The 27068-nt window shown below is 41.3% G+C and overlaps 1 protein-coding gene across 1 annotated transcript in view; it reads left to right on the top strand.

Moving 5' to 3' along the window:
• NRXN3 (neurexin 3) overlaps positions 1 to 27068 on the top strand; it is a 1463404-nt gene that overhangs the window by 661176 nt on the left and 775160 nt on the right. The window contains exons 7-10 of the mRNA XM_034993352.1: positions 3668 to 3787; positions 12372 to 12753; positions 13555 to 13745; positions 14730 to 14903. Of these exons, the coding sequence (XP_034849243.1) occupies positions 3668 to 3787; positions 12372 to 12753; positions 13555 to 13745; positions 14730 to 14903 (867 nt within the window). The remainder of the gene's footprint in view (positions 1 to 3667; positions 3788 to 12371; positions 12754 to 13554; positions 13746 to 14729; positions 14904 to 27068) is intronic.

The following is a 27068-nucleotide window of genomic DNA, read 5'->3' as shown; positions in this document are numbered from 1 at the left end:
GTGGTATCGCCCAAAAGATTCATTAAAGGTTCTTTTGAATACAATTGAATACTCACTTCTACAGACCTCTGCATCCCGGAAATCTTCAACTGTGATTTTGCCTCTTTACTCTGGTCACAGAGGTCATTACTTGGGAAATTCAGCTATAGGGTGTCAGATAAGTTTTTAGCTTCCTGTATTTAGATCAAACAGTGATGATCTAAGCAACCTAAAGGGAATCAAATGTTGATTTCTTTTTGTGTGTGTGATCAATATTTACTAGTTAAGCTATAAAAGGAAGCATGCCTCTGTTAGATACATCCAGTATGTACCTAATCACAGATCACATTTCTCCTAGCTACAAAAAAGAAAAAGGACAATGGAGGAAAATTAATGGCTCTGAGGTTTTTTAAGAATTTTTTAAAAATTAAAGTCCTATCAGTTCCATTTTAAATTCCAACAACAACAACAAAAAGTTTCTCCTCCTTGTCTGATCCTTATCTTTACATTCATTGTTTAACTGATGCTGCTTCACTGGCTCTGTGCTTGAATCGGCCAGAGAAATCTTCCTTAGACTAAATCCTCCTTCTTTGAAAACCAGATGGTTTGTATGTTTTAACTTTCAGCTTGTATCTACATCTTGTATTACTTATCAATCCGGTTTTACGCTTAGGCTACAAATTAGATTTGTTCTTGCCCTCTGTTTGCCTACATTTCCAGCTGAGTTTAAACATCACTTTCTCTCTGGTAGGGATGCATTGACCTTTTGGCTTGATTAAAGATAAATGCCATTGACTCTCCACTTTTGGAGGCTGAAACTTTTTCGGAAGCTCACTGGGATTTCTGTATTTATTGCTTGAAAATGAATATTGGATAATATTCATTTCCCTACCATTTTAATGAGACGGGTATGGATTTTTTTTTTTCTCTTCTCCTGGCAGAGTCACGAGGATTATTGGGGTTGGAGACAGCAACTGTAGCCAAGCAGAAGGGCATGAGGGTGTTCAGGTCTTTTTTCCCACATGTTTGGTTGTAGACTATCACATCCTGAAGTTTTAGAGTCAAAAGGATAGTTAAATATTTTTCTTTGAATTTGACACAGGAAAATTCCAAGTCCCTGCAAAACGTCGGCAGCATTTAAAACACACTGGGCTGATTGCAAATCTTGTTTTACACCGATGACTAATATGACACCAATATGGCCATGTCGCTAACTGTCACCATGTTGGTGTTAGTATTTCTCCCTCTTACTTTGTCCCCGATCATAAAAATTAAGTGATGTGCAAACACTGCCTAAAGAACAGATGCTACCTATAGATGTTTGAATAGCCTGTCTTTCTAACAATATAGCCTATGTTTCCTACGTCTTTCCTTACTTTCCCCTTTCTTATTGAAGCATTTGCATGTAGAATAAAGAGGATAAGAACACACACACACACACAAAAACAACAGCAGATTTGTTTCTTCTGAGAACATCTGTTCTTGCTTCAAAGCACCCACATGATGTGGCCCATTTTCTCTCAATGCCTGCACGGTTTGCTGTTGTAAAGTTGAGTGTTAACATCAATCTTAGACCCGAATTTAATGAGATAATGAACAATGCTATCTAATGAGGTGAGATGTAGGAAAAATTCTGTTACAATGTATATGCTTTAGATAATAGTAAGACAGGCATACTCACAAAGAACAGCTAAAATTGAATATAAAATGGTTTATCATAGAATTTTTTTTACCTTCAGATTCATTGATCTCATGGCATCATACCCAATTTGGGGTACATTTGGTCCACTTTAAGTTTCTTCATTGATTTCTTAGGATTCTTGTGAATTTGCATTGTACTTGGGATATAGGTACATTCTGAAAAAAAAATACAAATGATCTATTATATACATATTAATTAAAAGAAACCTTTTTACTTTGAAAATCTTTATTTTTAAGAAGAAAATTTCCCCAAACTTCAATGCTATCATTATTCTTTTTTAAAAGGATTTATTTATTTTAGAGAGAGAGTGAGCCGGGGGAGGGGCAGAGGGAGAGAGAAAAATCCTGAAGCAGACTCCCTGCTGAGTGTGCTGAGTGCAGAGCTTAATGGGGCTCAGGGCTGGACCCAGGACCCTGACATTATGACCTGAGCCAAAAATCAAGAGTTGGCTGCTTAACTGACTGAGCCACCCAGGCACCCCATCATTACTCTTATAAAGAGCATTTAGTAGCAACACTAATAATTCAGAATTAAAGGGTACAATTTAAAATTACCTAGTTTAGAAGATATTTACCCAAGTGATACTATTTTTTTAAAATTTTCTTCCCTAAATTTATACAATACTGTTTTGGAGTCTTGGAGGCAGAAGAGGGGGTGGAGTGGCTAGTGAAATCTATATAATAGAGCTTTCAAAATTAGATAAAAATGCATTGACCTTACTTGATGGTTTCCAAAGAAATAAATACCTATGTAGACAACAGTTGTTCAACAAGTGCTCATTAAAGCCCCTACTGTGTTCCTATATGTTGGATCCAAGTGTATTCTGAAATATTTCAGATGCATAATATCATAGGAATATATTGGCCAGTTATATATTTTATCTTTTTTTCCCAAGTTGTTTCCAGAGATAGGGCTTTCTACATAGTTTTTGACTAATCCAGGAAGACTCACACGGGGTCTTTCTGCATGGGCTCAGCTATCCACATAGTGAACTTGGAACTTGGCCTAAGTTCTCTGGTTCTATGCAATCTTCTTTGTCTTTTAAATTTACATCTCAGTTTAGTGCTGAGCAAAACATGACATTTTCCCCCCATTACTAACCAAATTCTTTTAATGCCTCAGTGTTTATCTTGCCACGTCTGCACCTAAATACTATAATTCCTCGTTGAACCTGATTTTTCTTAGGGTACACCTGAACATCCTCTTGAGCATTTTGATCATGGATCTTTTGAGACAACTTGGTTTATTCCTTCATCTGGTGGCACCTTCTCCTGAACATTCTTTTGACCTAAAAGCGTTTGATTTTGGCATTTTACATTATTTCATTTTTTAGATCTTTAGATCTTTTTGGAGGATGATGAACAATAAGTCTGGGGCCCCTCACATTCCCTTCAGGAGCATTACTTATCATGGGGGTTAGACCTCAACATTATTATTATGATGATTACTGTTGTGATTTCTATGGTTGCTGAATTCTGATAGGACCATGGGTTAATGGCAATATCAAGTTAAGAGTATATATTACAGAACTCTTTTCTCATCCAATAGATGTATACTCTCCAAAAGCCAGACTGGTGTATTAAGCCTGAGTGACCAAATGATTCTAAAAATGAATGATGAATTTCCTATATCTTCAAGAAATTCATCTGAAATCTAAGACTTTGGAAAACAAAATGATGGCTGACTACTGTTTCTTATAATTACTGCTCTTGGCATTTTAGAACTTTCTCTCTGTAGACAAAGGAGGGCACTTATTTCTTTCACTGCTTTGCCAATGTCCATATGAGTTGAGACTTTTGCATTTGGAGACAATTGTGGAACATCCTGTTGGGGCAGTGAAACTGGGATGGGCTTTGGTGGTGGGGCGTGCATATGATTCCTTGAATGCTACTGGGTTCTGTGCGTCAGTGTGGCTTTGACAGTTCTGATACCATAATCGCTGCTTTCAGAATTGATTCTAACTTTGGCACTTACCATCGTCCTTAGGCAAAGGACCTGAGACCCTGTATGCGGGGCAGAAGCTCAATGACAATGAATGGCACACCGTCCGGGTGGTGCGGAGAGGAAAAAGCCTTAAGTTAACCGTGGATGATGATGTGGCTGAGGGTGAGTACAGCTCTATGTAGGGAAATGTGTCTCTCTTTGCTCCTGTCACCCTCTGGGTCATTCAGCGAGCAAAAGGTTTTTTGAAACATGTTTATTTTGCTTAACAGAAGTCATGTGACATGTTCTCGTTGACAAGCTCAGGTAAGGCTAAGAAGGTCTTCTTTAGTTTCATAATCCCTTTTCATTGATCTGTATTATAAAATTTACCCATTACTGTCATTGTATGTTGATGGGTCTCTCTCCTGAGGCATAGAGTAGATGGAGAGTAGATGTAGAGTTCTGTAGCTCCTTTATTATTCCTTTATTCAAAAATCACTTATCAATCATCTTCCCAATGACCAGTTTCTTCCTTCAATAAATGACTTACTCTCTAGGGGAGGGAGATGGGTAAACCAGAAATTCAGAGCATTACAGGTAAAAGTAAGTACTGAGATCACTACAGGCTACTTAGAAGGGGCTGAGTAATTATTCATTTATTTCATCATTTATTTAATTGTTATGAATAGAGTACCTACCCTGTACTGAGTACTGCTTTAGAAGGCACTGAGAATAGGGAAGTGAACAAATAGGCCAGTCCTTGGCTTGGTGTTATTCACATTCTAGGAGGGCAACGGATGAATGAACGGATAGATCCATATGTAAAGGAACATTCAGAGCTTTCATTATAAGCAATAGGTATTTCTTGAGAGCCTGTTACATATCAGCAGTGTGCTAAGGATGTAAAAGATAAGAAGGAAGCACAAGAGATTATCTGTTTCCTCAAATAATTAACCAATCTAGTGGATTAGATAGGACCCAGGCATTTGAAAATAAGACAAAAAGTATGTAATGAGATTCTAGCATGGATGGGTAAGATTATCATTGTCATGTCAGAAGAGAAAATTATCATTTTGGGTTGGAGGAACCAGGAGTGGCTTATGAAGGTAGCTTTTTGGCCACAATTTAATGGGTAATTTAATGAGGTCTAAGGTGGAAGAGAGAGGGCACCTTCCATGTTGTTTCCAAATAAGTCTATACTCTAACATTCCAGAGCAGTGCACTTCTGTTAGGCAGAACTCTTGTCCATATGGGAGAAGAAAACTTGGGGGCAGCATGGAGTATTATGTAGAATGCTGTTGATGTCAGGACATCTGGGCCCTGACTTGAATTCTCTGCCAGATGTTGGGGAGAATGCTCTGCCAGATGTTGAAAAAGTCACTTACCATGTCTGGTCTTTGTCAGTTGAAGTCAGTGGTGTAAACTCTCTAGATTCTTCTGTGAATAAGACAATCAAGTTATAGAGTCAGGATCCCTGGGATTTAATACAGTCATTGTAACTAAAATACTTTTTGCCATTGGGACAGATATGATAAAACTTTTTTCCTCATTTCCTCATTTTTAAATCTGAAATCCTATTACTGCTGAGGCCCTCTCCAGCTTAAAGGTTCTGCAATTTGGGGTCCTATAATTTAATTTTATATTCATGAGCCTGAACTTCTATCATTCTGGAGTCTGGAATTATAGAGAGCCATGTATATATGCGTGTAGGTAGGAATGTGCGTGTGTGTGTGTGTGTGTGTGTGTCTGTAGATAAGAAGAGTCTATAGATAGAGGAAGAGCAGGAGACATATATCCAGTGCCCAGTAGGCATTAGATACTGGGATAGCCATCTTACATGTATCAGCTCCTTAAATCTGTAATTCCCCATTGCCTTGAAAGATAAGTGTTCTTATTTTACTTAAGAGGACATGGCACTTAGAAAGAGCTGTGTAATTAAGCTCCAAATCCATGTCTGTGTGATGTCACCAAATCAGGCTACTTGCTGGAATTCACAATCCATCATAAGAAAATGATTTGTATTATGATATGGGAAAAATACAAGGGGATGCATTAGGGTAATGTGAGGAGTACATTTTAGTGAAGACTACAACACTCACCCCTCTCCCATCAAAAATGAAGGCTTAATAAGTATCCAAAACCCACCGGTTGTATGTACATAGACACCTTCGTAGTGAGAGGTAAGGTTACTCTTCTGCATGTCTGAAGGGTAACTTAGCTTTACTTAATGAACGTGAGCAAAGAGATGTAAAAATGGTTATATGGTTTAGAACCCTCAGCCATCTTGAATTAATTATTCAAGAAATCCCTGTGGGCTGTTAATGCAGGCAGGAGCCTGCAGGTCTCCCACATCCCTTGCTAGCTCCTTGGGGCTGAGCCCAGCAGCCCAGTGATGCATGTTTTGAATGGCAGCCACTAGATGGCGACCTCACCCCGATCTCTGCACCGTGAATCTCTTTTATTTTCCCAGGAAATTGCATGCCCTCAAAGCTGTCGTCATAAAGAACTGCAGAACTGAGGGTACAGTAATGTGTATTGCCTCCCTTGGTCATTATTCTTTTATAGAAACTTTAGAATAAAGGTAATTATAAAGTGTGCTTTCTCTTACCGCTAATAATTAAAAAGCAGGACTACACCATTGAAGGCCCGAGTCATTCAGTAATTTGATATTTGAAATTAATGAAGCTCTTTCATTTTCAACCCTTATCCCCTACTTTACTGCTGATGGAAAAGAGCAGCCATAAGGATAAAGAAATCTGGGAGAAGAAAAGAGCTATTTTGCTTATGAGCTACAACCTTGGATTGCTTCTTACAGTGATAATGGGTTTGGGAATTTTAATTTTAGCTCACAGAAGTCATAAAATCAGGCAATGAAACTAAAATACCACACAGTCTTCAGGTTATTAAGTAGTATCTTATTGGCTTATTTAGTAATCCCTTTCATGCTGTTTAAGGTCCCCTAGAGTGTCAAATTTTCAGGTAGTTTGTAGAAATGATGCAAAGAATAGGTCACACTCATAAGAAATCAATAGCAAGGAAAGAAATGTTCCTTAGCCAGGTGGTTTTCATTTATTGTAATACAATGTATTCCTGGAAAGGTATTAAGTTCAGTTGACAGTTAATAAAGATTGATGGACTGATTGATTGAGCTGGATTTCTATTATCAAGAATAAATTAAAAGAATACTTCACTTGGGGGCACCTGGGTGGCTCAGTCGTTAAGCGTCTGCCTTTGGCTCAGGTCATGACCTCAGGGTCCTGGGATCGAGCCCCACATCGGGCTCTCTGCTCAGCGGGAAGCCTGCTTCTCCCTCTCCCACTCCCCCTGCTTGTGTTCCCTCTCTCACTGTGTCTCTCTCTGTCAAATAAATAAATAAAATCTTGAAAAAAAAAAAGAATACTTCACTTGGGTTATGCTCCTCAGAACTGGGATCTGATGCTGCATGATCCACCCACTCCACCCAGAGCTTCTTGCTAGTTCAGAGATTCATCCCTCTTTTGACTCCTCTGGTTCATGCTGACTTCCTTTTCTGTCCCTTACCTTATACAGCACATACAAGCTGTAAAAAGTCATTTTCCAAGGAAAATTTTTTCCTCTTGTTAATAAAAAAACATGATGAGATGGAATTTGGAAATGTTAGGTTAAACAGAATGAAGTAGATTTCTTTATTGCAAGACTTACTGGGAGTCTTTTTTTTTTTTTTAAAGATTTTATTTATTTATTTGAGACAGAGAGAATGAGAGAGAGAGCACATGAGAGGGGGGAGGGTCAGAGGGAGAAGCAGACTCCCTGCCGAGCAGGGAGCCCAATGCGGGACTCAATCCTGGGACTCCAGGATCATGACCTGAGCTGAAGGCAGTCGCTTAACCAACTGAGCCACCCAGGCGCCCACTTACTGGGAGTCTTTACTATGCTGATACACATTGCTAATCATCGATAATTGCATGTGAAGTGTTCAGCAAGTTTATTTGGCTCCAGAACTACTTTTATTATTATTATTATCATCATCATCATCATCGTCATCAATATTAGAACAATTTACAGCACACACTTTTGAAAAATTTCGGTATTGTGATGAAAAGGGTATGGAAGTGGTGGTGCTGAAGGATTGTGGGCAAACTATGCATTCTTTACTGAGACTTGATAAGCCTTCATTTTCTTAACTTCCCTCCCCATGTCTGGGAGCCAAGGGAGGTCAAGTTGCCTCCTCTAAGTCTTTCCTGTTATTTCTTTGCTAAGCTTTTAGTGTTGACTAGGAACTTCATATGTAGAAATGGTGATGATCCCAACTCTGACTCCAAAGCAAATGTCTCAAATACAACCTCCTTCCTCAGATGTGAGGGATGCTTGCTGTGCTCAGGCCCCCTGCTAAACACACAGGACATACAGAAGAGGTGAGAAGTCGTTTCTACTTAAAAAGAGATTGTGTTCTCGTAAAAGAGTGACAATCAAAATACCGGAAAATTATTAACGCATTTCAGAGAAAGGAAAAAAAAAGAATGATGAATAATTAATAGCTAATAATTTAAGCACTGGGCACCGTTCTAAGTAGTTTTTATGAATTGATACTGGTAATCCTGAAAACTTCCTACCTCTTTCACAGATAGGAAACTGAGGCACAGAAAAGCTACCTAACCCAGGCAGTGCGTCCTCAAGAGCCTATATGCTCGTCTAGTATATGCCTGGTAGGAAGATACAGCTTGAACTTGGACAAATTTTCTGTAGGTTTATGTTCTTCACAGACTTTATCACTCTAAGGGCTAGTGTGTAAACTGCTGTTGACCATCAGTGAGATATGAAGTGAATGTGTGGATAGGAGTCGAGGCAACATGGCTGTTCTAGGGGAGGTGCTGGATACATTACGTGTGACTTAGATGGAGTGACGTGATGGTGCTTGGCCACTGGGACAGAGTGTGAACCCATCAGAGCAACTTCAGTGGGGACATCGCACCATTTAAATTCCACCCACAATAACATAAGGAATAAGTCGAGCTTTTTCTCCGCTGTGCCATGTACAAGATGTGGGCTTTGGAAGCAAACACACCTGGGTTCAATCAGAGGGTCTACCACTTAGCACCTGTATGAACTCTGATCACATTGCTTAACCTCCCTAAGCTAAGTGTCCTCCTCTCTAAAGCAAGATAATGATACCTATTGGTTGTGATAATGGCATTTGGTGGTGGTTCTGAAGTGTCTAGCATAGTGCCTGGCACATAAACAACATTCAGTAGTCTTGCTTTTTTTTTTTTTTTAATCATCTTTCTCCCAAATTACTCCTCTTCCCTCTGAAATTTGAAAGCAGCTGCAGTGAAGTATGTATATGTTTGCCTCTCGAACGGAAGGGAGTTTTAGTCTATAGACAGCATTCAGGGGAGACGAGGAAAGATTCCCAGTTACTAATATTGATAGGTGATACACAGATCAATCTATCTATTTATCATCTATTTATGTTTATTTGCTTAGTTTGGCACAAGGTTCAAACTTAATTGATCTCTTTAACGTTTTCTCCAGGTGCATGCTCTTTTGGGACCCTCCATCCACAGCCAAGTGAGTTCCTTTAGTATCTAGAGAAGCAGTCCCTTTTCTAATTTGGCGCCATGTTGCCCCCCACCCCCACCCCACTGCAACTTCTAGCTGAGGCTCTGCGACTCATCCTAAATCCTTAAATCAGTCCATGTCCATGGGCTAAGCTCTCAAATTCCATTGTTAGTTTCCTTTCTCTTATCCTTCTTCCATCTCTTTTCTCTCTTGTCAACACTGTACATGATTTTCTTGCTTTATGAAATTCATTTTCCAGTGAACAGAATTTCCTAACCCCTCAACTCTGTAGGCCTGTGTATCTATAATTTCTCTAAAAGCTCCCTGTTGACTTTGAAATTGTCTCTTCAGGTTTCTTTAGGAATCCCAGGCTTCACCAAGGATCACCCCTTATCACTTCTTAATTCTCATTGCTGGTCTCCTCCTCCTTCCCCGCTCCTTCTCTTCCTTCTCCTCGTCCTCCTTCTTCTTCTTCTTTTTTTTTTTTTAAGATTTTATTAATTTATTTGAGAGAGAGAATGAGAGAGAGAGAGCACGAGAGGGGGGAGGGTCAGAGGGAGAAGCAGACCCCCCGCCGAGCAGGGAGCCCGATGCGGGACTCAATCCTGGGACTCCAGGATCATGACCTGAGCTGAAGGCAGTCGCTTAACCAACTGAGCCACCCAGGCACCCCTTCTCCTTCTTCTTTTTTAAAATAAGAATTAGCATGGCTCGCAGCATCATCACGGTTTGGTTCCTGTGTCCCCAAGGAGATTGGCTGTGATTTCCCCTCCCCATCATTCTCCAGCTCCAGCCTCAGCCCTGTATGAACAGCTAGAGGCAAATAGACTGTGAATATTTGTTTCAGTCACCTCATTGTTCTAGATCATGTGAGTTTAGGTTATGCTAGTTTTCGTTTTCATGACCAGTCCAACTTTCAATACTAAGTAATTTTATATAGTAGCTCTCCTAGTTATTCAATTGTTAGCAGATTTATGTTACATTTTTATTTTTGTTCTGTTACAATTTTATATTTAACCAACACCATTATTTTGTTTTTGCTTATATTAAGTGAATGATTTGTCACTAGTTGTCAAAACACCACATAGAAGCTCATAAAACATAAATCTGATTTTTGTGCTTATAAACAGTTCCCTGCGTCAGGTCTGAGTATGCTCCCAAAGAGATGACATTAATACTGAGCATCTGAAAGTGAAATCTGGTTGAATCTCCCAGGTACTGAAGTTTCAGGACCCTGAGAAAATAGAAATCCCTTCCTTCCATTCTCTCTCTCTCTTTTTTTTTTTTTTCTTTTCCTGCTACCTGAGTTCTACACCAATAGAGAAAAAACAAATGCAAGGCTGGTAAAAGTCAAGTATCATGTTGTTAGTGGTAACACTGGTATGGAAAAATGTGGCTAACATCTACCGAGTTTCAGAGGTGGAATTGCACACTTGAACGCTCACTAATTCAGGACTTAGGCGGGCATCTCCACTGAAGCAAGGCTTGCTCCTGTAACACCCATACTGTGGGTTGTGTGGGTTACACTGGGGGTTTCTTGGAGGCAGCTTGCTCCCCTAGGGGGAAACAGGAAGTGCCAGGGGCTGAGCTATGGAAATACAGTTTCTCTGTAGAGTTTCTTTAATCTTCCAGATTATGTCACTCCTTTTCCTCTGGAAAGATGTAACGGAGGGAGTAGAGAGAGGCTAGGTGTCTTGCTAATGGAGTTTCTTCAGTGTGGACGGAGACAACAGGAGAGGGCAGGAGGAGGGATTCTTCCTGTCCTTCCTTCAGCATTGGGGCATCAGGACATGGTTTGTTAAATTGTAATAATGTGCCTATATAAATGTTGGGTGGGCCACCTTCTACTCTGACCGTACTAATGACGTTTTCCTTGACTTTGTCATTAAAATTTCCATTCTCTTTTGTATTTATTTCAAGCCACCTTCATGACCCCCTGCCCCAGTCATTCACTTCTAGGTAAGCCAGGTAATGAAAGGTCTACTGGTTCATTTGTAGCAGCTGGAGATCCTTTAGTTGCAAATGTCAGACCCCCATCTTAAATGCTTGAGGCACAGAAGGCAATCTGTTGCCATCTAGTTTTTAGAAGTCTGGCTTTGGCTGCTGAATTCAGACCTTCGAATGGCACCATCCTAGAGGAACTGTTTCTCTCCATTTTGTGGTTGGCTTCTGGGTTGGCTGTCTCCTCGGGCAGGCCCAATCTCTCTGGTTATCACATGGTTTCCAGCAACTCTGAGTTTTCTTCTTACCCCTTCAACAAGCCTTGTTTACAAAGAATGCCTCTCTCATAGGTGTTCTAACAAAAACTCCGGAGCTGAATATTACTCGACTTAATTACTGAGTAACTACTAAATACTCCAGCTTATGTTGCTGCTGATCCCTTGGTTCTAAGGGTGTTCCCTAGACCAGCTACATAAGCATCACCTTGGAATTTATTAGAAATGCATGGTCTCAGGCCACACCCCAGACTTTTGAATGATAAACTCTGAGGGTGGGGTGCAGGGAACGGTGTATTAAGAAGTCCTCCATGTGATTCAGAGGCGTGCTAAAGTTTGCAGACCACGTTGTTAGTCCATAGACCATACTCTATGGCTAGGGGGATAAAATAATGTTGAGTGGTCCAGCCTGCGTAGGCTGATTACTTCAAGAGCTGGGTTAGGATCAGCTTCATCCAGCCCAGATGGTTTTAAGGTAAAGTATGGAGGGTAGCATCCCAAAGGGAAATTAGAGGTGTTATCAGAAAAAGCAACAGTTGCTGGTCAGAAAAAAATTAACACATGTTCTACAATAGAATCTTTCGACAAGTACTGGGTGGTGAATTATTACATCAAGAAGTATTTGGTAGTGAATGCTTCATGCTTGTCTGTTGTATCTTTACAAGGTTTGGTGCAATCAAGACTTTTTTTCTTATAGTATGCATTCGTACCCAATTGTTTCCTGAATGGAGAAAATGAATCATTTTATCCTTTAACTTGAGCTATCCATGATCTCATATTTTCTTTTATATGATGGGACATTCTGAGCAGCTGCATGAGAGCATGGGCCACAGGGTATATAACTCAGCCTCAGCCGGGAATCCGTCCTCTGACTGAGGTCCCATCGGCTGTCTACTGTATTGGGCATTTTGTTTCCTGGAACTAAATATTTTGTGTGGAAACCTAAAAGGTATAGTAAGTGTGCTGTGACAAAATGTGATGACTTACGTGAATCTCCTCTGTGACGTTGATAGGTTCGATGGTGGGGGACCATACCCGCTTGGAATTCCACAATATCGAGACCGGAATCATGACAGAGAAACGTTACATCTCCGTTGTCCCATCCAGTTTCATTGGCCACTTGCAGAGCCTCATGTTCAATGGCCTGCTCTACATTGACCTGTGCAAAAATGGCGACATCGATTACTGCGAACTGAAGGCTCGTTTTGGACTGAGGAACATTATCGCTGACCCCGTCACCTTCAAGACCAAGAGCAGCTACCTGAGCCTGGCCACCCTCCAGGCCTACACCTCCATGCACCTCTTCTTCCAGTTCAAGACCACCTCAGCGGATGGCTTCATTCTCTTCAACAGTGGTGACGGCAATGACTTCATTGCAGTTGAATTGGTCAAGGGGTAAGTGGAAGAGATCACATCATTTATACCAGGTATCTCAGCTCAAGCCCGACATAAAATATGGACATGAAAACAAAGTGTCCATTCTGCTCCCACCCTCTATTCCCACTACCTGCTCTCATCCTCGTTGATTAAAAACAACCTATGTAATGGTTAGGGCTGGAAGGAAGAGCAGTTCATTAGTTTATCTAAAGGTCTTCCACTAACTCAATACTATCAGACTTTTTACTATGAAATATAGTCCTTTAAACCTATAGGAAAGAAGGTCATTTCTGCAAAAGGAGCATGGAGTGTATATCCTATATACAATGCTCTGAGACAGTGCTCTCTGCAACCACCAAATCTATAGGAAGAAATGAAATACAGATATTTGCCGCACTGCCATTAGCCCATATATGTGCCGTTTTAAATGCTCTTCTTTCTGCAAGGTATTTTACTACCATGTGTTGGAAAATAGTCAAAACAAAAACAAAAGCTGGATTAAAACCCAAAACACAGATCCACAATCGACTGAATTTAAATGCTGCCCCCTAGTGTTTGGGGATGTACCACCTGTTCTACTTGGTGGCTCTGGATTTTTAGATCATGGTAAAGAAGTGAACCTTGTAAGTGTGCAATTAAAGTGAAGTCTGACAGAACAGGCTGTGACTCTTCTTAGAACCCCAGGTCAAGCCTTAATTATTCCTGCATGAGGCCAGGTTAGCACAGGGGATGCGAAGCCCTCAGGGTCACTTCTATGCACGTTGCCATTCAACCACTCGAGGGAATCTCCACTCATCAGGTGGTTGTTGTTGCTCACAGGTACATACACTACGTGTTTGACCTTGGGAATGGTCCCAACGTGATCAAAGGCAACAGTGACCGCCCCCTGAATGACAACCAGTGGCACAACGTTGTCATCACCCGGGACAACAGTAACACCCATAGCTTGAAAGTGGACACGAAAGTGGTCACTCAAGTTATCAATGGGGCCAAAAATCTGGATTTGAAAGGTAAACCTTATAAAGAAGTTTATCCTTTTTAGAGCATTTCTTGTTTTGTTTTGTTTTTTTAAGATTTATTTATTTGAGAGAGAGAGAGCGAGAGTGCTCAAGGGCAGGGAAGAACAAAGGGAGAGAACCTCAAGCAGACTCCCTGCAGAGCGTGGAGTCCGACACCAAGCTCGATCTCATGACCCTGAGGTCATGACCCTGAGATCACGAACTGAGCCGAAACCAAGAGTCGGACATTTAACCGACTGAGCCTCTCAGGCACCTTTAGAGCATTTCTTATAATCGAAGCGCTGTTTGCAGAGGCAAACTACAGGTTAGGAGTGCCAGGCATTTTTGAGACATCATGCATATCCTATTTTAACACCATTAAATGATACTAAAATGCAGTTTTACTTAAACCGATCCTCAAGGGATGGTTCATTTTCTCTGTAAACCTCAGGCATGCGGGGGCTGAGTGTGAGGTGATAAATGTCAAAATGCGGAGGTGTCCTAATACAGAGGACAACTGGTACAATTTCTTAGCCTTGTTCAGCTTCTCTATACTTTTTTTGCAAAATGAGGATAATAATTGTTACCACCTTTATGGGCTGTTATGAGTTTTGATGGGATAATGTCTATAAAATCCTCCTCCTATTATTGGTCACAAGCCCATAACAAGCATTCGGTAAGTGGTGGTTTTGTGGGAAATCTTGTTAATCTTTACTTCATCATAAAATGGGAATAGTACCTACCTCATGGACTGAATATGGTGATTAAAATTTGTGAGCTGGCATGGAGAAAATGAGTGACATAAGCAATGTTAGTTTCTTCTTTCTACACTGTGGAGACTCTGTAATTAGTTGCTTATGCCATCTCCAGTCCCCCTCCCCCCACGCCAGCTCTAGCACCATTACCTACGAAATCGTCTAATGTGCATCGGCTCTAGCTGAGTCTGCTTTCCCTACCCTTTACTCATCTGCTCTTGCTACTCACTTTCCTTTGCAGGTGACCTCTACATGGCGGGTCTGGCCCAAGGCATGTACAGCAACCTTCCAAAGCTGGTGGCTTCCCGGGATGGCTTTCAGGGCTGTCTGGCATCAGTGGATTTGAACGGGCGCCTGCCAGACCTCATCAACGATGCCCTCCATCGGAGTGGACAGATCGAGCGTGGCTGTGAAGGTACAGCCTTTTTCCTTTTTAAGCCACAGCCTGGACGCAACCACCAAGCCTCTTTGCTGCCTCTGCCAGCGCCACCTTACTGTTCACCAGTCCTCTCTCCTTCCCATTTGCCGTCCGACATTGCGTCATCTTTGGGGTCCTCCTGTCCCTGGCTCAGTATGTCAAGACATGGGCCACAGGCTCTGGGAATGTATGTTGGCGGGTGTCTTCCCTGTGCTACTACTTGCCAGTGGAGGACCTTCCCTGGCATTGACATCAGACTCTTCCTGACTTGTACCTTTGTTTCCAGCATGGCTGAAAGGGCAGCAAGGGGTTTTATTTATATTTTTATACGTTGGGAGGTATACCAGAGACTTTTATGTAGCTGTCACCATTAATGAAATGTTTCTAATAACTACTGCATTGTTCAGTGCAAACTCAGCAGGAGGTAGGAAAATGACGTCAGAATGCCATGATGAGGGAAGGGAACTGACATTTATTGAGTACTTACTAGATGTCAGGCCTTCTTAGGCAGTTCGTTAGCGTGATGTTGATGAGGTCTGGGACAGCATGGGAGTTGATGGTAGAAAGACTTGGATTTAGATCCAGGTAGTAACTCTTGTTCGCTCTGTGACATTTGGCAAGTTACTTAACCTCTCTGAGCTCTATCCTCCTCACCTGCAAAGTGGGGCAATAAAATTTGCCTTGGAAGGTGAGCGATGTAAATCAGAGCTGTATGTAAAATGCCTGGTGCAGACATAGTAGGTACTCGATAAACAGTAAGATTATCCTTTACAAATGTGATCTCGTGTGAGACCTCTAATAACATTGCATGCCCCATCAATGCAACACAACAAACCACGCTCAGCCTGTTCCTGTAGGTGATCTATTGTCTCTTAAGATATTAAGTGAATTTTATAGGTCTTCTTGAGTCCAGTTCTTTACAACAAAAACAATCTAGTTTAACCAGCAGAGGTTAGCAGTGAACAGTTTTCAGGCTTTCCCAGGGGCCTTGGGTAGGCCAAAAAGGTGACGCTTACCTAGCTTCAAGGTCAAAGATGTCTGACCAGTCAGCAGGACCTATGTGTTCTTTTGTCCGGTTGAGCCTCACGGCCCTGTGTGTGATATACGTGTTGTGTTTTTTCTATCTCATTGATTTACCGCATCAAACGCGTTCACTCATCTCCTAAGTATTTAGCTTCACATATCTCTCCTTAACCAGCTTTCACCTGAGTTCGCTTGCCACATTTTTATAAAGGCTTCCCGTCAGCTTCACAAGCTGATGTGCAGTATGGAAGTCATCACCCTTTGCCTAAGGGTCAGCTTCCCACGTGGACTAGTAATAAGACTGGTTGTTCCCATGACCCACTCCGGTTTGCCTTTAGACAGGAATATTTCTTATATCCGGTGGGCCAAATCGGGTCTGTGTACGTGGGAGGACAGGGAGTTGGGAATCACCATGCGCTTAAAGTAGCCACTTTGCTTTCTTCTCCTGAAAATGCACTATGTCATTCAAATCAAGAATTTTTGTCTCCTTGGCTTGCTCTTACTTCTTTCAGGCTTTAAGGGCAATGCTGAGATAAACGTAACATTTGGGAATTAAATCGAATATCTCTGTTTCAAAGATTGTGGAATGACAGAAATTCCAGTTATCCTTCAATAATTAATCAGATTGAGTTAAAACATAAGACATAAAAGCACACGTTAAAAAGCATAAAGTACTCTTCAGATGTTAAATATTCTTATCATGTCATCCGTTCTTCAGATTTACAGGTTAATAGGAATCATCCATTTAATTCTATAGCAATGTTGCTTGATAGAAATATAATGTGAGTCACATAAGTAATTTTTAATTTCCTAGTATACTAGCTACATGTAAAAAAGATATAAAGTAACAGGTAAAATTAATTTTAATTTTACATTTCACTTAACCCAGTATATCCAAAATATTATCATTTCAGCATGCAATGATACAAAATTATTATTAAAACATTGCACATTCTTCTCTCACATTAAGCCTTCAGAACCGAGTGTGTATTTTGTACTTACAGCGCATCTCAATCCAGACTACATACCTTTCCAGTGCTCAGTAGCTATCCGTGTCTGTGGCCTACCGTATCAGAAGCAGAGTTCGGCAGAGGATTAAAAGTTGGGGTGTAAGGAGATAGCACTGTTGTATTGGATTGAAAGGAAGTCTAAACCAACTTTTAGAAGAGTGGATTAAAAGGTAGAGTATAAAAGTGGGTGGGGGAATGGAGTCCACTTAAGAGAACTTGAAGAGAAGCAGTGAGAGCATTAGCACAAGGAAATTACCCATCAAATTGGGGAAAATGGTCCCATCCCTACTTCCATCTCTGTGTGCAGCTTGGCATGACTCATCACCTGCATTATAGTGGGGTCCGACCTTCCTCTGAGTATGGGTGATTGTTCAGCACCGGATATTGTGACTTGATGCTTCTACCGTCCGAATCTATGGCGAGTCCCATGAGCCTAATAACCCTGCACTCTATTGCCATGGAGATAATTGTGATGATTACCCATGGAGCATTATGACCGCCCCACTGGGTGGGATGAATGGAGGATGAGTGAGGAGGGAAGAAGGTCCTTGTTTATTGTACACAGATGACTTGGATAATTAGCCTAAGTGGCCAGGAAAATGGCCAGAAAGTGGGTTAAGGCATAAATTACTGTCATTGGAAGTTTACACCATGTGAATAAGCCCTTATAAGAGATCCCAGGAGCCTTTTAGGGCACTGTGGAAACGAAGCCAAAGTAGATGGCGAGGAGGGAAATGAGGAGCACAGAACCTTAGAGAGACTGCAAACCTTAGAGAGTCCTTCTCATTCTGAATCTCTGTACATAGTATGGAACCCTCAAGAAGGCCTTTGAGTATTATGCAGGATGGAAATCCCAGGAAATAGAATACATTTCCTGATTTATCATTTCTATGTATAGAATAATGTACAGGGGATGAGGATTCGTTACTAAAAACTAAGAGCTGCATCCCTTCGACATGGTAAATGCGTTCTATTCTCACTATCTGGGGTACACAGGCCAGGATGTATCCTATGTTCTTGTCAAAGTCATTGATGATGATATTTCAGGATCTCTAAGTAGTAAATGTACTACTTTCCCTCTCTTATCTAACTGTGAAGGGTCCAAAATTATTTTAAAAACAAATTAACCTACGGCTCTGGCTCCCAATTGTTTTATACTAAGAAAGAAAAAAAAAATCTCGAACCATGTTTTAATTTTTATGCAGAGTATAATACTTCAGAAATTAAGCACAATTTCTGGACAATCTAGCCAACATCTAGCCGTGACTTACAGCCTCTCCGTTTGGGCTAGGAATTCTGAAATGATGTCTGGTTCTATTCTCAGCTGGTAAATATCTCTTTCTATCTTGAGGCCAGCTTGGCTGCAGAGACCAAGGCATGGGTTGGCTGGAAAAGTGATTCCACAATTGCAGATTGTAAACATCTGAGAGAAACACACGTGCTTCATTTTGAGACTGGCATGAATAAATAAAAAGGACATCGGTTTGGTGCCTTTTTGCTTGCAGCCATTTGGATTTGGCTGTATTCTTACCCATCAAACAAATTGAGCTCTTTGGAGTTCCCAAATCACCTTGATACACAGGCCCAGTTCGAGCGCCACATTCCCTGGTGGCATTTTCAGGAGATTACAAGGAGTGCTCCCAAGTGACTCTTCCATCTTTAACTCCTAGATGTGCAGAATTATATTTTTGTGGGCTTGGTCTGGTTGTGCACACGTGTCTTTCAGTCTGGCCACGCGCTACCCTTATTTCTTGATGCTTATCCTGACTCGTGGAGAATCATTTTCCTGGACCATATGCCTTGGGTTGGCTGTGTGGTTGTGGGAAGGCTCTTGTTATCCCTGCTTGTGCTTTGTCAGTCCAGTGTTTTCCTGCCCCCGCTCTGCTGACGTGGCTCTGAGGAGACCTGCTCCACCTGGGTCCCTGCATCCCCCATCTGTGCTGTCTCTGGAGAACCTGTAGAGCATTTTAACTGTCTGTTTGAATGATGGTGGTTATGCCAATTGTTATTTTCATTTCTGTAACGTTACCCTGGTTGACTCTACCTCTTACTAACCTCTGGTTATTGTTTTCGCCTTTTCTGTTCTTTTGCTAACAAAGTTGCATTGACCAAAGCTGACCTGCAAGGTAGAGAAGGTTCTTGCTCCCATTACCACTTTGGACTGAAAGATACCCTGTGTCACTCTTGGTATCTTTTCTTTAAGGGCCTTCAAGCTGTCACACCTCTTGGACAGCATCGGTTTAGGGGAGGGGGCTGAACCCTTGTTCTTCAGAAACAGTGGTGGGAAACCCAGATCAGTGAATGCAAAATAACAAACGCTAAGACCTTTGAGGGATGAGACCATGATTCCAATTTTGGGGGGACTAAAGAGGTTTGACAGCATCCTTTACTGTGACTCCTCAGAAGCATATCAATCCACTTCTGGAAATGGTTCATACCTCTCCACATAATTGCCATGGATGGGTTGGCTCTTTTTAATTTATTCACCACAGAGGAAGGCAACACTTGGAAAGAGAAAAAGAAAAAAAAAAAAAGGTCACTTGGGTTCTTACTTTATTATTTTCTGGGTCAGGGAGGTCATTTCTCGGGACTTTGGAGTGCTTGGGCCTTATGAATGAGAAGGCCATTTTCTCTTAACTCATTTTAGAGAAAGATTTTTAGGCATTTGGGAGATATTAATGTCATTAAAACGTTCTAGAGATTTATGTTTCCTATCGGGGATTTTAGTTGAGCACTTTAATTTCCTGTTTTGTGATCTAAAGGAAAAAGTACTCTTGGGGAAGAAGAGGATCTGTCAGTTTTATCCTGAATACCCTTTAAAATGCCTGCATGTTAGATGTTAGTGAATATCTACCACAGACACTGCTCCTTCTACCATCCAAAGAGGCACCATCCAAAGTCCGTCATGGGCCACTGGTCCTATCCTTTCAGGCTACTTGACTCAGAATAGCAAATCAGGAAGGCATTTTGGGCATCTTTTGGGCATCTTTAGAGGATTGAGCTTCAGATGGCTTCTGGGAGTTTGCAACCAGCAAAAATTGTTAAAAGTGGTTAAGAGCAGGGTAGCTTTAAAAACACTGCTTTTCCCCTAAAAGATGATTTATTTTGCTGCTACTTGCTATATGTCATGTGGGTGACCAATACAAGTGTCCATGTCTTGGGTGGACATAAACTACATGAAGTCTCTCTCTAGCCATTTTCCTCTAACTTTTTTCTCCATCCCTTCTTAGCAGATTCACATATATGCTGAAATATAATAAAATTAATGAAAAGAACAGATACTGAATTAGTATTTTGAAGTCCAAGGTAGTTGTACAATAGCTTTGAATTTTTTTCTTTCTTTCTTTCTTTCTTTCTTTCTTTCTTTCTTTCTTTCTTTCTTTCTTTCTTTCTTTCTTCTTTCTTTCTTTCTTTCTTTTTTTTTTTGCTTTCAATTTCAAAGAACGTAAGGGGCCTTTCAGTAATACTGAAGGCTGTTGTTTTTCAGAAACTGCTCAATTGTCAAAATAGGGCTACTGCATGTCACTCTGTAACTGGAGAGGGGATGGAGCAGGATTTGATCTACAAGAAGAGACAATCCAAGGATATCAAAGCTTGTTGTGATCAGATTTATTAGATAAAACTAGAGCGTGACATCTCCCCCCAGACTTTATTCTTCACGGTAAGAACTAGGTGGATTTTGAATCCCCAGAACCTAGCATGGGACTTTTTACATAGGAGCTCCCCATGCAGCAAAATGATCTTAAAGTTATCATCCAAAGGAAAAATGGTTTGTAGGAATCATACAAAGTACTGGTTGATTTCTATGCCTCTTGTAAATTATTGACCAAAGTATAGTACAGATTTAGAAACATAATAGTTTGGAATATCCTAACTTTGCCGTTTATAGTATCAACCAAGTCATCAGTATGGTCTTTATGTTATTACTGCCTTGACCCAAACTCTCTTCCATTCTTGTAATGACTAGAGAGTCTCTTTGTTTGTGGCAGGAGCTGTTATTCTTGGTAATTATTTTGGGTCATCTTACTCTTTCCCCATATTGTGGCAAAAGACCTTTAGGATGCAAATTCCTTTACTTTTTATTCTCCTGACATTGGGGTTTGGACCATTACTCATGCTGGCTTTTTCAGCTATAACCTGTGGGCACAGATATTACGAATTACCATGAAGTGTGAAGGGCAGTAAAAACATATGACAAAGAAATGAGACAGTTTGAAATGTAAAGGTAAATGGTATTCAGAAAGAACTATAATAGTGGGGTCTAGGAAGTGGCCTGATGAGTCTGGACAAGTCAACAGTTTGAGTCCTCCTATCATTGTGTTAGGGGTATGTTGTTTTTTTTTTTTTTAATATGTATGTATGTATGTATGTATTTAAACTTCTCCAGTGATTGTGTTATTCAGTTTTAATGGGAACTCAGCCATTCCTATGTGTCAGGCACTCAGCGAGGCACTGGGATTACAGGTGTGATCGTCTGACCACACATGAGTTGGCAGGGGATCAGCCAGTACGGACAATGCAGGGTGAGCACTGCTTTTCTAGAATGGAGAAGGATCACGCAGGGTGAGCAGGGAGGAGGGCTGCTGGACTGTGCAGGGTGACCATGGTAGGTCCTCAGGGTATATATCCCAGGCAGAGTTTGAGCTGAGTTGGAAGGACAACATATATTTGAGGTACATGAGAGGTGGAAGCACATTCGAGAGTTTGGCCAGTTTGAGGACCGACTTGAAGCTCAGGATGGTTGAAATAATGTGCATATGGGGATGTGATCAAAGATGAAGCTGGGAGCGGTAGGATGGAAGCCGGCGATGATGGTATGTTCCTGTGAGGAGTTGGGCATTTCCCTGAGGGCACTGTGAGGGGGACAGAGACTTGGTCAGCTTCTCATTTTATGAAGATCACTCTGACACTAGGTGGAGAATGGAAAGGAAGGACAGGAACTGGAAACAGGGAGCAGCATTAGGAGGGAAGAGGCTTGAACCTGACACCTGCTATTTTAGGTGGCTAAGGAGGTAAACATGTCTCCCTCCCAGATGAGACCTCTGAGGAATGAGAAAGAAAAGGAGCTTTTTCTCCTGATTGTTTCCCTTCTACGCAGCTGTGTTACTCTGTTTCATATATCAGATACATTTACACATGATGAGGAAAGGTGTCAAGGAAGAACTTCCCTAATGGCCCTGGGTCAGGCCAGACTTTGCATCCTTCCAGGTTAGGAGTGGGAGTAGGAGCTCCATTGAGGCATACAGGGTTGGGGGGTGTTACATTGTTGAGAAGTACAGTCCCTTGAATCTCAGGGTCCCTTGAAGAGAGTGACAATATCTAGGGACCTTTTGGAAGTAATTTTCGAATTCCTTTTTATTGTAAGAGGGGTATTCCTGGAGAGATCCCCTAAAAAGCTGTCTAATAAGAAAGGAGCTTACAACTATCAGAGAAACATTAAGTTTGACCTGTTGAGGATGAAACAGACGAGTTATAAACTATAAGAAATAAAAGAATAGCTTTTGATTGGGTTAGGTGATGAATAAGAATATGTTCTTTCTACTTTCCACTATAATTCCCCTTAACACGTTCTATCTCTGGAGTTGAATGGCTCTTTTTTTAGAAATGTAATTCATTCTTCTGCCCAGATGGTGGGCAGGTGGAGTGGGGTGGGGGGGAAACCAAGGATTGATTAGATCTGCTTCCAAATGCTTTGTATCTTTGAGGAAGTCAGTGAATGTATTGGGTTTGGATGCCTTAAAAACCCAAAGATCCTTTCAAGTAGTTTTAGATAAGAGTTGCCATCAAACACTTCTAAGGGGGAATTTTCATTCTGCAACTATTTTTTACTGTGAAGAATATAGTTTTCCACTTAATTTTCTCCAAAGCTAAGGGCTTTATCACATTCTCCATTGTATTTTATGTTAAAAAAAAAAAAAAGGTGTAGCATTTGACCTAATAGAAATCATTCCCTCAGAAATGATTTGCATTATGGGACATAATGAAAGATAGGAATTAAACAGAGCTTCCCCCAAAGGCTCTTGCCTTTTGCCCCTCAGCATCATATGACAGAGGCTTCTTACAAGAAAGCTGTGCAATTGTGACGTACTGCCTTAATGTGTCTTGTTTCTGGACTCCTGACCAACTATACACCCACCTAAAATAGAGAGAACTTGATTTTCCTCTCCAACAGAGTTGATAACACCCTTTATTGAGGGTTTATTTAGTGCAGGCACAGGCTAAGGACTTGGTATATTGTGTCTCCATCAGGATCATGACCTTGCGACCTCAAGATGACTTTATGGGCTTTACATATGTTATCTCATTTAATCCTCACATCATGTTAGGTAGCAACAACCTATTATACAGATGGGAAAACTCAGGTTCAGAGAATTTAAGTGGCTAGCCCAGGGTCACATTGCTAGTAAGCGATGAAGCTAAGTTTTAAAGCCTATGACCTCTCTCTACTGTGCCATATGGTGAGAGTCTGGACTTGTCTATTTCCAAAGCAGGGGCCCTACCCAGGTGACCAGAGGGTATCTGAGAATGTCCTCTAGCTGGCTTTATGGTAGATGGTGTTTATGTCAATATGATTTCACTAAGTTCTAGATGATAGTTGCACAGTTTCTTTAAAACAAACTGCTTTTAAATTAGCTGTCTTTTCATTGAGCTTGCCCTTTGAAACCTCTTTTCTCTCTTTTTAAAAATGCCCTCTGCTACCCCAACAGACCACTATGTCAGTGCTGAAAAAGAAGGAAAATCAGAATATGAGGCTTCAGTTTGCATTTTTCTGAGGCAGCATGGACTTTCTGATGCGCTGTTCATGATTTTAGAAAGAAGAAATGATCCAATCATTTGACCTTTATGATCCGGGCACTCTCTGAAAATAGGGTGGGTTGAGCAAGAAGGCTTCATGATGCTAGTCTTTCTTTCTCCTTCACCAATCCCCCAACAGGGGTAGGCATAGGTGCTCCCTCCATTGTCATGCAAGTGTCCCGTGTGTAAATCGCTTTACTCACGAGGTGTGCATACTTTGCAGTTCATGGACCATCAAGGGCAGTGCTGTACTAGATTTTGCAAGCTGGTTGACATCACGTAACTTACATTAGCTTGAAATTGGCCGTGGTGGGAGTATTTTACACTGTGGAAATCAGGTTAGAGAAATGTTACAGATCAGGGTTTGTTGTTGTTGTTGTTCTGGTTGTTAAATATTTACCTGCAGGGAGCTGATCAAAGGCCATTGGAGATAAAGACCTCATGAGGGCATCTTAGTTTCAACCAATTCCCATGCCCATCTTGACTCATTTTATACTCAGTATATGATGAGAGGGCTGGAGGGATCGAGGAGCATAGAAGTGTTATTGAAACTGCCCCAGTGTCTCCAGAATGTTGGATTTTTTTTTTTAAAGATTTTATTTATTTATTCGACAGAGAAAGACACAGCGAGAGAGGGAACACAAACGGGGAGTGGGAGAGGGAGAAGCAGACTCCCCGCCGAGCAGGGAGCCCGATGTGGGACTCCATCCAGGGACTCCAGGATCATGACCTGAGCCGAAGGCAGTCGCTTAACCAACTGAGCCACCCAGGCGCCCCAGAATGTTGGAGTTTATTATTAGTCTTTTTCACTCATCATCCTAACCAAGTGACTTTTTTGAACCTTCATTTGAGAAGAGGAAACCATAAACACCTGAGCATGCTTGCTAAGGGCAGTGTTGATGCCTTTCTGAGCATTAGGAAGACATAGATCTTACCTTCAAGACAAAAAAGTAAGATCTTGGGAATACAGCTGCTCTTAGGTCTTTCTGCCATTGAAATATTTTTTTTAAAGATCTTATTTATTTTATTTGAGAGAGAGCGAGTGCGCGTGCACACATGCGTGAGTTGGAGAGAGGGGCAGAGGGAGAGGGAGAGAGAGTCTCCAGCTGACTCCCCGCCGAGCAGGGAGCCAAGCTGGACCGGGGGCTCGATCTCAGGACTCCTGAGATAATGACCTGAGCTGATACCAAGAGTGGGACACTTAACCACCTGAGCCACCCAGGCGCCCCTGCCAATGAAATTTTATAATAATATTTAGGACCCTGTTCTCTGGCCTTGCTTAATCTTCTGTAAAGTGGGAACTAGAGCATTCACTTCTCAGTTGGCTCTATAGGAAGGACGCTTGACACATTTAAGGATCATTGCTTTCTTGTTTTAAAATTAAATAGAAGTGAATTGGGTTTCTGCCAATTAAGGGGGATGAATCTTATGTTGTCTGTAAATGACAGACAGGTCCTCTAGAAAAACCAGGAGGACCCAACGCGAAGTGAATGTAGAGTTACTCTGAGAGCTACAGAGGGATCTTTGCTTCAGGGACCAAGACATATAACTAAGTAGGCTATCCCTAAGGGCACAGACACCGCCCCTGAAGCCTCAACACTTCAGTCCTTCTATTTTAGCAGTGGAGACTACAGATGGCTCAGGAAGCTGGTAAGGGTCTTGCACACGTATATGCACACATGCATATATCTGTATGTATTCCTCTTCCTTTTTCTATTTTTTTTCCTTCCTTCCTGCTCCATGACTGCTCACTCCTTCTTTCTCTATGAAACAATGTAAATTTTAAAATGTGAAAATGGAAAGGTTTATGCACTTATCAGGAGTGGAGAATCAAGTTGCGGGTGGCAGAGAAGAGCTCCCTGGACAGTCCATGGCAGCCCTCATAAGGCTCCTCCCGTGGTAGCCGTGCTTTGCGAGGGGTGGACAAACCCTTTGTCTGGCACAGAGGTCTGCTGTGATGATGCTTCCACATTCAGGGTTCATGCATGGATTCTGAATCCTTTGTGATTAAAGACGATGAGTATTATTAAGCCAGCCTTGCCTGGTGCCTACCAGCCTTGACCCATTAGGATAAATGGACGTAGGGCATCAGAACAGATGTACCACCCTCTAGGCTCCCCCGGTCACCCAAGCCCACCACCCCAATATGACCAAGACCAGCTGGTGCTGGTTTAGCAACATTTATTATAACTTGGGATGTTTGAGGCATAGGTTTGGTTGAGTCCTACTTGGGCAATAACAGAGGGAAAATACACTCTAATAGAAGTGTTCTTTCCTTCAGGCAGCACTTCTATCTCAAGGACCTGCAAGTCATAAAAGATAGTCTGTCAACTTTTGATTTTCTAGACCATGAAGAGGAGTTGACTGAATCAGTTTGCATGTACCACAGAGGTGGATTTTAGCAGTAACAGGCATGAAATGACTGTCTGGGACAGTTCTTAGAGAGAAACAAAACCAAAACCAAAAACAATCCCCAATTCCAGCAGAGTGATGGGGAATTTGTGGCAGCCGTCAGAGGTATCATCTGAAAAAGAAAAGACACAACGTGATGCTTTTCTGCAAACTAAAAACAGAGCAGGGAGTTAGAAACCAAAGTACCACCATCTCTGAGGACTTGTTGAGTCTTTTCTTATACGCTTCTGTTGCCTTGTCACTTCCCCGCTAGACAAAAAGAGTCACCATCTTGTCTCAAACGACTATGTGGCTATTTTAGTGAGGATTGGTTACATGTCAAATGCAAAAGTTGTACACACGATCTCTCTACAAGGGTTTTGAAAGGGTTTATTGCAGTTTTAAGCTATTAATAATAATTTTTTTTAAGATTTTATTTATTTATTTGAGACAGAGAGAATGAGAGAGAGAGCACGAGAGGGAAGAGGGCAGAGGGAGAAGCAAACCCCCCGCCGAGCAGGGAGCCCGATGCGGGACTCGATCCCGGGACTCCAGGATCATGACCTGAGCTGAAGGCAGTCGCCCAACCAACTGAGCCACCCAGGCACCCAATAATAATTTTGAAAACATTCTAAATATATTATTCTAAAGGTTTATGTTATCTTAGAATTTTTGCAATTTTAGTTTGATTTGGAAGAATGTTTTAGACAAAAGTATTATTAAGTTCTTAGGAGTGCCTTATATTTATAAGTATTTGATACAGATTTTTGTTCTGGTATTAATACGTAATTGGATAAAACTAGATCTTCCTGTTAATTTTTTATTGAATTTTGAATTGAAATGGCCTTTGAAATTTTTCCTTGAAAAAAAACCCCACACATTTTTACATTAAAAAGTCATCTTTCTCTGGTTATAGATTAGAGATACCTTATTTAAGTTTCTC

The sequence above is a fragment of the Mirounga leonina genome, unplaced genomic scaffold, assembly GCF_011800145.1.
Source record: "Mirounga leonina isolate KUSES-001 unplaced genomic scaffold, KU_Mleo_1.0 Mir_82, whole genome shotgun sequence".
NCBI classification, from domain to species: domain Eukaryota; kingdom Metazoa; phylum Chordata; class Mammalia; order Carnivora; family Phocidae; genus Mirounga; species Mirounga leonina.
Note: the sequence above shows the minus strand (reverse complement) of the source record. Positions and strands in the feature narration are given on the sequence as shown.